The sequence below is a fragment of the Myripristis murdjan genome, chromosome 15 (assembly GCF_902150065.1).
Source record: "Myripristis murdjan chromosome 15, fMyrMur1.1, whole genome shotgun sequence".
Lineage (NCBI taxonomy): Eukaryota > Metazoa > Chordata > Actinopteri > Holocentriformes > Holocentridae > Myripristis > Myripristis murdjan.
Window position 1 is genome coordinate 20,476,682 of NC_043994.1, and position 14,065 is coordinate 20,490,746.

The following is a 14,065-nucleotide window of genomic DNA, read 5'->3' on the forward strand; positions in this document are numbered from 1 at the left end:
GTGAAATAATAACACATTGTTTCAGATAACATATGGAAAAAAATAATATGAAAATCACATGTGAAATAATTAAATTACATGTGGCTGTTGATCCCATGTGTTTCAAAACCACATGTGGTTTATTTCACATGTGATTTTTTTGGTAAGGGCCACACACACACACACACACACACACACACACACACATACACACACACAAGGGAAGCAGTGCAATGAGTGCAATGTACCAGACACACTACTTCATCGAACCTTGACGTAAGCTGGCCCAGTCTCATAAAAGCTTAATAGACATCCAGCACATTTACAGTCAAGGCATACGATACAGTAAATTCCTCACCACCCAGACAACTGATTGATAAATCCAAATAACACATCACTACTTTACCACAGAGGCCCTAACATGTAAAGAAAACAGAGGATTTTAAATACAACAGTGTACTGTGCTATTAAAAATAATTCCACAAGCTCTGCACATCTTCTCAGCTAATATGCACCATCACTAATCAGAATACTTTCTTTATAATAAACTTTGTCTCACTGCTCAAACACACTTTATCACCACACATCCACACATTTCTATTAAACTATTTACCAAAAAAAGCAATCTTCTTTTCATATAATAAATGAAGTGTTGAATGTGTTGTTGTTCTTTAAACCCAGCCTATTAATCTTGTCACTCAGTGGTCACGATGTTATTCAAGCCTGAAAACAAATGACTTGCAACATCTTTCTTCATAAACACTGTCCTCTGAGTGAGCGGTGCCGCTGAAAGATTAGAGGTCTGGTCTGTATCCACGACTGTCATCGAAAATGCTCACACTTATTACATTATTTGCCAAGATCATCACAGCTGGCAAGCGTGTAACTAACACTAAGCTAGTTTTCACTTGTTAATCACGGGCTGTTTTTCTTTTAACACTGGCTCATTAATTTGATTAACTACACCTATATTTGTTATTAAATTAATAATTATGCTTTTAGCTTCAAAGACGCAGAGAGGGGTTCAACCTTCCCACAGGCTCAACATGCCTCCCCACCCCTCCCTCAATGTGATTTATGACCTTCTAATTTAAGATGCTCAAAACGATGCCTGGTGTTTCTTTAAACCCAGTTAATAACACTTTCATTACATCACAACACTAGCTTTGTAACATGTTGTTGATGGTGACTCATACCTTTTGCCGGGTTGCACTAGCTCTGCAATCTTGGTTGGAGGGCAATGTTCTCTAGCCAACAAATGACACCCCAACTTTCCATTTCCGTTATGTAAACGTGGCGCTGACAGCCGACATTTTCAATCAATTTCTGTTGCCCCTTTCCAATTTGCATTCAATTTCAAATGTGTAAACCCGTGCAATGTCTCTGTTTCGGGTGTTTATTGTTGAAATATACTGTTTTCGCATGCTTTCTAGACGAGTTTATCAGATGTGATCAACTGCATGTTGTCTAGTCAGTAAAGACTTCCCTCAGCAATGCCTAGAAGCTGACGTTGTTTTGATCATGACTGCACTGTTATCTATAATGGAGGAGCATGTGAGATTACTCAGCGTGAAGGGTATACTTGGTGCATTTTGCTCCTACTAATGTTTTCCTAGGAGTTGTGTTTTTTTTTTTTTTTTTTCATGTTAAATCCTCACCTGGGTGTATAAGCGCTTGCCTTACCCGATCATGACTCGACAAAGCATTTGACTGTCAAGATATGCCTGTCCCAGCCTTTGAGCAAACAAAAACACACAGCAAACCAACTGCATGACACCTTTGCCTGATCATTCTATTGAGGAATAAGCCTTGCAATGAGATGACTGAAAACTTAAGCAGATTTTTTTCTTTTTTTGCAGTTAACGTATACATTTCCGAGTCAAAATACCAGAATCACATTTTTTTAACAGACTTTTTTTTTGGCATATCTGCTTTATTCAATACTGATAGTAGAGAGAGACACCGGGCGCTCTACCATGTGATCCACCGAGGCGCCCCAGAATCACATTTTAATAACATTTTACTGTACAAGATGAGGTGTAACCTCATATGCCCTGGATCCTAAGTTTGAAATTAGATTTTGAATACAGAGTGATTAGTGCGACACACATATCATCAAACATATCATCAGAAGCTACGATATGGCTTTTGTCATCTTTACATTTCAATGTTTTCAGTAAATAAAGCACACATTAGCAGAGTGTCTCTATAGCCATTTCTGAAAAGTATGTGACATGTATGGCTAATGTGTTTGCTATATTATTATACAGTAAATATTATTATATATATTATATATTATTATTTTTTATCATAGTACTGTTGTGTTTTCTATATGTAAATGCTTTCAATTCATATGTTTTGGATCACATTTGTGTTTTGAGCCACATACATGTTTAAAGAATGTGTACATTAATTATATGAATTCTGTATGAATGTTTCTGTCTAAAGTGTCTATTGTAAAAGACATGGAATCCTACAGACATTATTTCACGATGCAAATAAAAATAAATGACGATGATTGTGCAAAGGTGTGGTTTGATTCATGATGTCAGGTTACCTCTGACATAGGGTGAGAGATGTACTCCTCCAGACGCTGAACTGTGCCATTATCTACAGCTATTTCAATCATACATGACCCTCCACGTCTTCCAACAGGCAGATAGTATCTGTTGAGAAAGGAAGCGGCAGGGTGTTAGAAAGCAGGCTCTCAAGAGTGTGTGGTATACAAAATAAATCCATTTAAGCATGAAAATTATTCAGACATAGAGATCAAGGTCATAGTAATGGTGCTTCTAATGCGCCTATTGAGACTCTACATTGCAATCTGACTGTGCATGGTTTGTATGTATGGTTCCTATATAACTCAGCCATCACACTAAAGTTCCTATTATTTGAGAAGCTGAATACACTGGCAGATTGGACTGGAATCAACGGTGCATTTCTATCCCAAGTTGCAGCTCAAAACTCGGGAGAGACAACAAAAATAGAGTGGCTTGCACAGCTGGATTTAAATAATCGGTCTAGAAATAGGTTTCTGCTCAATGCTGGAGTGATATAAGTAGTTGTGTTCCTCAGCAGATATGAAATTTACAGAGAATGATGGCTGCAATGCACTGGTGGAGAAGCCAGTTATATGCAGTGGCATATGCCGGTACACAATTTGCTCCATGATCAAGACCTGCACAATACATGTATAATATACACTACTGTGTCAAATACAACATGTACAACAACAACCAAAATATCAACAAAAATAACAAAAGAACAACAATGATAATCATAATAGTAATAATAATAATAATAATACATTACCCTGATTGCAAGTGCTCATTATGTCATTCAGGATTAATTAATGATAAAAATGAGGGCAGCAAAGTAGAGATACATTACAAGCCTAATGAGAAGGAGGACAATTTTATCATTTGACCCTCTCTGTCTCTCTGGGGAAATATACAGTTGTATTAGTCATTAATGTTGCAGCCATAATGTTAAGTAGCTGGTCTACTTGTGTCATATTCAGCTTTGGCAAAGTCAAGTGATTCCCGCTCTCCAATTCATCATTAGCCATACACCCGCAATATACCGGCCTCTTTACTAAGCCATACATTATGCAAAAGGTTCTGCAATCCATGCCACACACATAAGGCCATTTCGGTTCAGGAGTAATTCACATGCTGCACTATTGTTCCACCGTTTTGTTTACTAGTTTATCTGTCACTGATTGTCAATCATTGTTACTGGCACAAGTAGCAATTATTTCTTTATGACCTTTATTTGGCCCTGGTATATGTTTCAGTGTAGTAATCACATCACTGAGAACTGGAATGTGGAGTTTGAAATTCATTCATTCTTTCTTTGTGATTGCACCATTGTTGAAGAGGGTAAAAAAAAGCCAAAATGTCTACTTTAATGACCAGATGTAAGCAATCAAGGGCAATCGGCCCCCTGCTAATTCCAAACAGCCTTCCAGGACACCTCCCTGAGGCAATCACAGCCTTACAACTTCAGGTAGGATTAATTACAGGTTTGGAAGTTATGAGAGCTATTTTGTACACAGATTGATAAGACACCTTTCCGACCGCAAACGTGAAATGCAAACTGATATTCAGAAAGGACGCCCATTTGAGAAATTAAACACCATCCTCGGGGTGCTGCGCTTGCTTCCGAGGCCATTCTCTAACATTAGCACAGCAGTGTGTGGTCAGGAAGTGATTTCATAAAATGACTTCATGAATATTGCAGCGCTGTTTACTTTTAAGTCACGCAAAATAAAACAAGACCCTAATGAACAGACTGAAATGATCCAACACTGCAAGACATGTTTTTATGCAGTAAACCGAGATTGTTTTGCAAGGCTTTAAACATCATAATACCGTTGCAAAGTTCCTCCCTGCCCATGGCATTTGGGGCATATCCTGGTGCTTACTACAGTAGCTTTTTTTTCGCCTGGTAATACTGGAAAAGGATGTCCCTATGAGACACAGAGAGCATGCTCACTAAGCAAACAGCATGATGCTTCCTGATGAGGTCTCGTGAGCACAAGCCTATGAATGCTCCATCGGGCTAATTTATGTCGGCCTTACTCTGAGGCAAAGATGACTATTTATAAAGATGACTATGACTTCTTTACTTGGTCTAGCAACAAGATGGTTAGGGACAAACTTTATAATAACCAGCAGCAGCAAACCCACACCTACACCTATACCTACACACAAATGATCACAACCACAATGTATGCTGCTACCCAAACGAGTGTAAGAATGAATAGGAGAAGAAAGCGGCAGGGGTTTGTCAAATGCAGAGATGAAGTACTATGTAATTGCTTATTGAGCTCCCTGCACACCATTCAGTGCTGGGTCTCATAGGACCGACAATAGCAATTTCTCAACTTGAGGTAAACAAACAAAAACTGAATGAATATTTCATTTTCTCCAAATACACAAAACCACACTGTGGCTGTGATCATTTACACTTTTCTCAATCATCACTTATGCATTTCTTCATCTGGCTAATGCTCTAATCATAAGTGATTTGTCATCTCTAACATGCTCATTTAGACTGTCTGGCGTGTGACTAATTCAGTGCAAGTGCAACACAGCAACTTTCCTGAGGTTCACCGGTGAAATATTGTCTACAGTGTTAAGAGACCATGCAAATATTTTCAGCACAGCACCTTTACACAAAGGTATTTGTAAAGCCTGACGGTAGGTGTCTTATTTGATAATGCCTCTTTTATAGTCCCCTGTAGAAAATACTAATGAGGGTGAATCATCATTAAAATATTACTACTGCATAAAACATCAGAAAGTATTGGCAACAGATGGCAGTAAAACATCATGTACTGTTTTTGTGTCCTTGTAACCATTTTCATTGGCTGACAGACACGGTGGGAAAAAGGCTTCTTAATCAAATCAGATTTCAGAACCTTACAAAAAGGAAAATAATAGTGTGGAGCATGTTGGGGAATGCATAATTAAAGAGTTATTCAGTCATTTACAGCCAAAAGTCTCTATTGCGTCTGCAACTAGTGGCTATGCACACAGTGATACACGTGAGAAGATTCAGCGGAAATAGGTCACACATATCACACAAGAGATAGCTGGTACCTGTTACTTTGATATTTCTTGCAAGAGAGTGTGGCGGTGCATTATACACCAGCCATAACTTCAAGTCCACAAAATAAACTATAAAATAAAAATAATCTGTTTAATGACCATTTCACATTATAGGCTGTCATATCATGCCACAGTACCAGGAGTGACCTGTTTGTAGATTTTTCCTTAAGTGGCACTGCACTGTACAAGAACATAATTTATGCCTCCGGTGACTGTAATGCCTGCTTTATTTCTGGTGCAGTGACTTTCTCACACGCAGCACTGCAGCATTTGCTGCATAATTTGTGCTGTGACTGGCAACCCTCAATTAATTTGAGTAGCCTGTGTTCTATCATTATCTCTCCAGAAAATACAATGAGGCAGCAAAACAACAAGCCTCTTGGTGTCGTAGGGCTTCTCAAAATGGGAGGGCAGGCAGGGTGGCTGGTTGCACCGTCTATGAATCTTTTATGGGAGTAGCTGTCAATACAACACCAAATACGCAAGACTGATTGACACACATTGGCTCCATTCAGTGTTGAGTGAAGATTACAGAGTATGGATTCAACGACAAAACTGCATGGGTAAATATTTAAAATTCATACTATTAAAACTTTGCTGCAGTATTATACACTTCTCACCCAGCTGCACATGTGGTATGGAGTTTCCAAAAAATGAAGGTGAATCAGTTCGCGAAATTTTGCAGTAATAAAGCTTCTGGACTCAAACGGTGCTAGAAGAAAGGTGCTGACACTGCTTAATTTAACATTTCAGATGTGCTGCCCAGTGGTAAATTAGCAGCATTTGGTGGTAGTGCTGGAAGAAGTCAAAAGGCTTAAAGCTATCTGAAAACCATATTTAAAGTACGACCGTAGCCCCAGTTTCGGGTACGCTCCACCGACCCCACGAGTTTGAAAATTGTTATTCAATGGGTGTGAAGAGCAGCGGTGGAGTGGGGTGCCGGGTGGCTATCAAATCAATCTGATTACACTGAGGCGAGCTAAAGTACAGTACTGCAAAACGTCCAATGACATTCACCTACTTTCGACTTTTAAACCTGGAAAAGGAGCATATTTCATAGATCGAGCACCTAAAACATCAGCAGTTCAACAGATGCACTTTCCTTTTAGTCCTTCTTTATTTTCAAAATCAGTATGGAAACTTTTTAGAAGGTACAACTGAACGACAAATATGCTGACAATTTATGTCTCCATTATATAGAAAAATGTATAGGTGCAACTGCTTCTTTGAATAGACTTAAAGCACTTTGAATTCATTCTGAATCACTTCTTGAAAACACAAACTATCCCTTTAAGCAGCCACAATCTACAATAAATAAGAGTAAATAAGAATCTCTCCACTTTGCCACATGTATTAAAAGAGAAAGAGTTTGTTGTAATGTTGTAGCCTCTCTGCCATTTGCTATGTAGTCTAAAATATGAATGAACACCAAAAAATAAAATCTGCTACTCAAAGCCTTACAAGCTATATTATGTTTTGTGCCATGAAATAAAAGACATAATCCAACATCACATACATTTTTGTCCTCTACATTTTATATCAAATAATTCAAGCAAAATGCTCTGGAAAGAAGACAATTCGCCACAGCTGTCTTGCAGTTTGTAGTCATGAGCTAAATATATATGGATAATAACATCAATAATAGCTCAAGAGTGTTGAAAATGGAAAAACTTGAAAAATGAAACACTCAACTCAGTCAAAAAACATAAAAATAGGTCAATCATTGTAGTACGCTTTTCCCATTGATTAGCTTTTTTTTTTTTTTTTTTTTTTAATCAAAAATCAATACTAAAAGTGACTAAAATATCAACACTCACAAAGGTGGAACTGGAGGATCTATTTGAACTCCTGGAACAAAAGCAGTACATCTCACAGATATCCATTCAACACAGCTTCTATTATTGATACAGGATTATGTAATAGTTTTAGACCAAACCGCGGATGGCGGTGATGCTGATCTAATGCATAAAACCTAAAGCAAAATGATGACTTCCACTTGAGCTCTGTATTCACAAAGATATGCTTGTGACATGGGATGAACCTTCAACTCTATAGCCAAACAACTTTTTTTAAACTATAGGTATAAAGAATTGCCATCCATCAATGATCAAACATACTGGCAAGGTATTTTTGGTTCTTACATTTCTGTAAGCAGGCATTACATTGACATTTCCAAAGCATGCAAAATAAAACTTCAGAAAAAATCTAGGGAATTGCAGATGTGTCATTGATGGCCAAGTATTCATGCACTATTCCTTTTGAAACCGAATATTTATTGCACTTTATAGAGAAAAGATCTGACAGCCTATTAAAAACAACATTAACATGAAAATCATAAACCATGAGTTGCTAGAGACAAAATTCTCAGTCTGTCATAACAAAGAATATTCCCAGGAAGTCAGAACAAGCACTAGAGACTCAGACTCTACTCCATTTTCTTTGAATGGTGAAAAAAGAAAGTACGTCACAAAAAAATGGCATAAATTTGAATAATCGTATCTGCCAGGGACTCAGAGTTCACCTGTAACAAGGAATAGGATGTGATGCTGCAGAATGCTGTGTGTCACCATCGCTGCTCTTTGACTGTGTGTGAATGAAAATGACTCTTACGCCCCATGCTAAACATAGCGGGATTCATCCGACAATCTTCATAGAGCCGCAGCTGACCGGGGGGGCACTCGGACTTTGCCTCTCTGGAGGCTGATCCAACCAAAGTGGCCCAGAGTCATGAGCATACTTCCCCAAAATGTAGCTTACAGCCTTACACCGTTCAGAAAACAAACAAGGTAACAGCAAACATGTGATCCAGGATGGCTGATATAGTACCATTACAGACCATCAGCAACAAATACATCACCTTATTTGAACCTGTAATTGGCTCATCAGTGTAATATTAAAAATGCTGGGAAGCAGTAGTGAGATGCATCATTTCACACACTCTCATTAAAACTCAATGAGGAGTATTTGAGATATCACAACAACAAATAAAATATTTTTTGGCATTAAACTGGAGGTATCCCTCACTCAGCTTTGAAGCAGCCACATGGTGTAAAACATTGTTAATAATTTACTATTACTCTATAGTAAGTATAGCATATAACATTATGTATTTATGTGTAAGGAAATATGTAGTCACACTAACGTGTATTGGGAAATTGCAGATACAGCTTTGGTATCTGTGCTCAACTCTGATTTTTTTTTTTCTTAAGCAATTTGTGCAATTTGGTGTAAAAGCGTAGCTACTGAGGTGCACAAAACAACATAAATGTTATGATTATTATGACAAATACTAAATGTCATCATTATTACATTCAATTCATATCCAAACTCCAGAGATTACATTACATCTTATGTTACTAAAGAGATTTATATTCTGGTGTATAGGAGGCCTATTTCCTGATGAAAGGGTGCCTTAAGGATGGGCAAATTTAAGGCTATGAATGGTTAAACAGGATAACATACTATAATTATTCCTAAAGACTATAGAATGGGAGCTCCAGTGCCTTGTGTTTGAACATTTCTGAGATAGCTTTTTGTCTTAATGACTCCATACGCTGGAGTAATTCTACATCCTATAATGAACATTGCTGCCACGTCCATAAGTTAAGAAAATTGTTAAAATGCCTCTTTTACTGTGTTTGATGATTGAAATCCACCTGTACTTTCTGTCATCAGGGAATACAATAACATATCACAACGTTCAATATTCAGTGTCATAGCCATATCATATCATTCTGTATTTTATTTTCGGTCATCTTTTTGTAGATATAGTTTCACTGCCTATATAACTTAATTATTTTGCTGAGTAGTGTCAAATGTTTTTTGTTGGTCTGTCAAAAATACTTCCCATACCCCAAGACAGTCCCTCCCTTTCCTCCCCTTTTAAAAAAGAAATAGCCCAACTTCTTGTATTATTCTACTTCTGTCTGTCTGTCTTGATACAGCTCATGTAACAATGTCGTATGCTGCGGGACAAGTTTCTTTGAGGCCACAGCCTGCCAAATTGAATGCATGGTTTTCAAAACTGAGACCACGGATTGTTAAAACGCATGTATGATTTTCAAAACTGAGAGTAAAACGTTCCATGTCCACTTTTTTCCCCACCGGTTGGCCCTCCAGGGAACAGTAGGATGTGGCCTTTTACCACACAGAACACCGTATTTCTGGCAGATATAAGACATCAATCATACTATAGCCCTCACTGGAGTTTTGCCCTCCTTCTAAGTGTAGAAATCTTGTGGCTCAAAGCTCAGCTATGCAGCTTCCATTTGGACTCAAGGCTATTTTGTCTGTGTGAGTTGACTAGCCAGTGGTTTCAGATATAGAGTGTTTCAGAGTTGTTTTAGTCTTCTTGTCACATTAAGGAATATATTCAAGCGCTTCAAAAATGCAGCAAGGCTTTTCACACTTAGTATAAAGCTTATCTTGTCAGGGTACTGGAATAAAATATTTGATTAGTCTAGGTCTACACACTCATACATACACACACATGCACACAGTGATAATGGGAGTTGATTACTTGTTAGAAAAATGTCCTAGACTTTGACTCTAGTCATTAAAATGAAGAGGTTGAGCTTCTTCCACTGCATTTATATTCTGGTAAAATGTCTCTGAGTAACCTTCAGTTCAAAAAAACGAGATGGCTGACACTGACAGATTCCTTTGGGTGAAATCCACGTTATGGATTTTATGGATTTCACCGAAAAGAACCTTCTTTGGGAATTATTGATATCTGCTGAACAATGCAAGGTTATTTTTTTCTAACATGTAGGAAAGAGAGATAACATGTCAATGTTAAAGGGGCCTGAGCCACTGCATCTTTCATCAGGCCTAGAAGAATGAGCTGGTTAATTACTTCCTGACAATCTTGTAAACTCGAGGGGTGTTTAACTATTGATAGGATGCCTGAACATATAAAGACAATTATATCTACATTTTATTGACACACAACCAGGCTTGCTGTTTCTGCAGAGTCTGACATTTTAGTTTAGTTTAGATTATAAAATGTGTGTAAAATCCACGCAAGTACTGACAAAACTCATTTTGACAAAACGGTGTGTATAGTTTGTAAAGCAGCCTATTTGGATTGTTCTAATTGTTTCCGTGCAATCTTACTCTACAAAGCTTCTCTACAAAAGGAAAAATGTGATTCATTCAATTATGTTTACTATCAGCAGAGGCTGCTGAATTCCTGATTAAATATTCACAATGACTTCCATCCCCTCGTTGGAGATGATTAGCGAGGTGGAGTGGTGCAAGACTGCTGAACAGAACAGCGCTACGGCTCCAAAAGAATGGCAGTTAGGGATGGGTCATGGAAACTGAATTTCTTCACAGGGGCTAACATAGAGTTTTGGAATGTGGCCATTAACATTTTGTGTTTTTAAATACTTTAAATACTGTTGACAGAGTGAACTATGTAGAGCTCAAACACAATTAAGTGGAATGGCCATGGATGTCTTCAAGAAGGCTTTTGGTGCCATCTGAAAAACCCTCCATGCTCTCCAACATGTTGTTATGTTGTTTTGCACTCATTCTCCTGTAACTACTTTTGGCAGCAATTATGCCATTACCAAAGTTACACAAAAGCCCAGCATGGGCAAACTTCAAGAAAGTAAGGGTACAATTTGTTCAGTGTAAAGAAGAGAGGTGTTCTACTGTGGATCTATGACAACAGTGCCGAATCATCTCAAAAAGCCTCCACTTATTTCTATCATTGAGGAAAATGGACCCCACAAAAAAACTAAAAAAAGGAGAGACTAAAAAAAAAAGTCTGTTTTTAGTTTATACTGACTACCTCACCTCAATGCACGAGACTTGTGCACCTTGATTTTTGGTACATTATCTGTCATTCTGCATTTTTTTTAGAATATGCACAGTACACTTTTTGTTGCACATTTGCTCCAACATTGTATAATGACAACAAACTGAACTGATTTTTTTTTTTTTTTTAATGCAGTTTTAAATGAGGTTCATCTGACCATTATGTATGAATTATTTATGTTTGTTCTGTAACAACTACTGTTCTGGATTGAGGTGGCACCTGATTTACTGATTCACTAATGGCAACAATCTAGCTATTTGCAGATCAACACTTCACGAGATGATGTCATGTGCTAATTTGCATATGAGTATATTTACTGAACTAATCAAGAGGGGAGACAGAGGGAGAACTTAGCAAAGAGCCTTTTCTCTTGTCTCCCACTGGCTGAACGCTGGTGGGCCTCTGTGCCTGAGCTGGAAGCCTGTGTGTACATTATAGAGATGGAGGATCTATAGGAAGCAGTGATCAGACCTCTATGGATGGGACAAGCAAGTGGTGGTAATGTATGTGCACTGGCACCAACTGTTTTGATTTGTTGCAGGATTCCTCACTTGTTGCATGTGATTGTTACCTTGTGAAGTGACTAGGCCAGTGTTGCCAATTGCCTGTGCTTGAGCTCCATTTGCTGAAATTAAAATTTATTTCATCATTTTCCAGCAGTTTGTACATAAAAAAGAATGTGGGAGCTAAATAAGAAAACAAATAAAATGAACAAATCAATCATTCAATCACACTATACTCTGTGCATCCAGTAGGGAATGGCTGCAGTTTTGACATACTAATTGTTCCCTTGAGCCACCTCACCTTGATGTGGTGCCGAGTCTGGTCATCACAGCCTTTTTGATGTGAGGACATCAATTTTGTATTTTTAGCTCCAATGACCTAGTGTGACCTGCAGGGTAGTCACAACCTCATCAGGCTTAAAAGTGCACTCAGATATGATAGACCTGGATTACTCAGACGGTGTAAACTATGTAGTTTCAAAATTAGAACTTTCTGACCCACTTACAGGAAAAAACTTGACAAAGTGGCGGTGGTCTACAAGATCTCACGGATGTTACAGTAGATTTTTAAAGTTATATTTATCTGCTGTCAGTTTTTGTGTGGCCAAAAACTTGATGTGTAATGGATGCTATTAGTAGTAGTCAAAATATTGTCTAAAGCTTTTACTCCAATTTTCATTAACTATATAGGTGAGATTCATTTCACAGGGTTTCACAGATGATGAAAGGTGACACATTCTGACTGATTCTGACTGACTGTCACATTAAAGTATCCCTCCAGCCATTGATTACACCCCTCAAAATAATGTCAATTCATCAATGGTACATATTTAGAGGTGTTTTCCAACATCCCTTCATGGCTTTAAATGGCTTACATGTAACTATACACCCTGCACTCATTAAGTATGCACAGATCTAAGCATTTGCACCACCCTGCCCCGCCTGCTTGAACACCGGCTCATAACTTGCATTGTACATGATAATCTATCTATGTACAAAAATATTTTTTTTTATCAAATCACAATGCTAACATTGCTCATGTGAAGCAACCATTTGGACCAGGAAGTTCCTAAGTGACAACTGTGAAAGTTTTACTATAGTTGATCATCTAACCATGTTTTTTTCCCTTCTTTTTAACTAAAACACTCAAGTGAATGCCAAGGCTGGCACTAATGATATGGAAAGCACCACCCCATCAATTGATGGGACTGGTTCCTTAGGTTTATGTTGCCATAAACCTGGCCTGTCTGAGCCTGCTTTTTTGCAACTCTCCTTGGTACACTGCAGTTACAAAGTGGAAAAACTCAAACACAGTGATGACTACTCATTTTGCTTCCGATATGTCTTGCAGCATATGAAAAACATCTGTGAGTCTGCTTCGCGTAAATTTCTTTATTACCCAAGTCCACAGATGTCTTCCCATGGGTATCCATGTGCCTCCCAGATTTTGTGACCATGCGGTTTGTCCGCACTTTGACATGAATACATCCGTGGGTGCACCCACATCCACTTGTCTGCGTCAGCCATTCGTGTGGACACAGAAGGTATATCAGGGCCTTATCTCAAAGCCTGCATTATAAATCTGACTTAGAGAGATACATTTTGTGTGTTTATACAGTATTATTTCATACAGATATGATTCCCAGCATAAACATTATTTAATACATAACATACTGTATACTTTACCGCAGCATGCTGTACTGTATGCTGTACTGTATGTAAGAAATACCAGCAAAAAAGATTAATCACTCAGAGGAAGAGAAGGCTGCTAAAAAAAAAAGGAAAGCAACCATGTCTGAGGCAAAACTAGAATGAATGTCTATATTGCCTTCGAAAGATGAAAGGCGCTCTAAGATGAGAAGGAACAATGAGGAGCGACCGTGTCCAAGCCAAAACCAGAGTGAACATCAGCAGTGCTCTTCCAAGATGAAAAGCACTTCAAGATGAGAAGGGATGATGAGGAGCAATGCAGATGTGGTTCTTTCTCTTTTGGACAGGTGGGTTTCAGGATCGTTTATTAGTCACAGCCAGCGCTGAGTGAAAGCAATGAATTATACGAATGGGAGGGTGTATGTACTACTGTTACCTCCTGTCTGTATAGACTGTTTAAACTGATAAATTATTTATCTCTGATAATTTCTTAT

General features: G+C 38.1%; 1 protein-coding gene across 1 annotated transcript in view; it reads right to left on the minus strand.

Annotated features, from left to right (window-relative positions):
• The window catches only part of eys (eyes shut homolog), a 163,165-nt gene that overhangs the window by 24,238 nt on the left and 124,862 nt on the right, over positions 1 to 14,065 (minus strand). Inside the window, exon 41 of the mRNA XM_030071113.1 lies at positions 2,537 to 2,645. Within this exon, the coding sequence (XP_029926973.1) occupies positions 2,537 to 2,645 (109 nt within the window). The remainder of the gene's footprint in view (positions 1 to 2,536; positions 2,646 to 14,065) is intronic.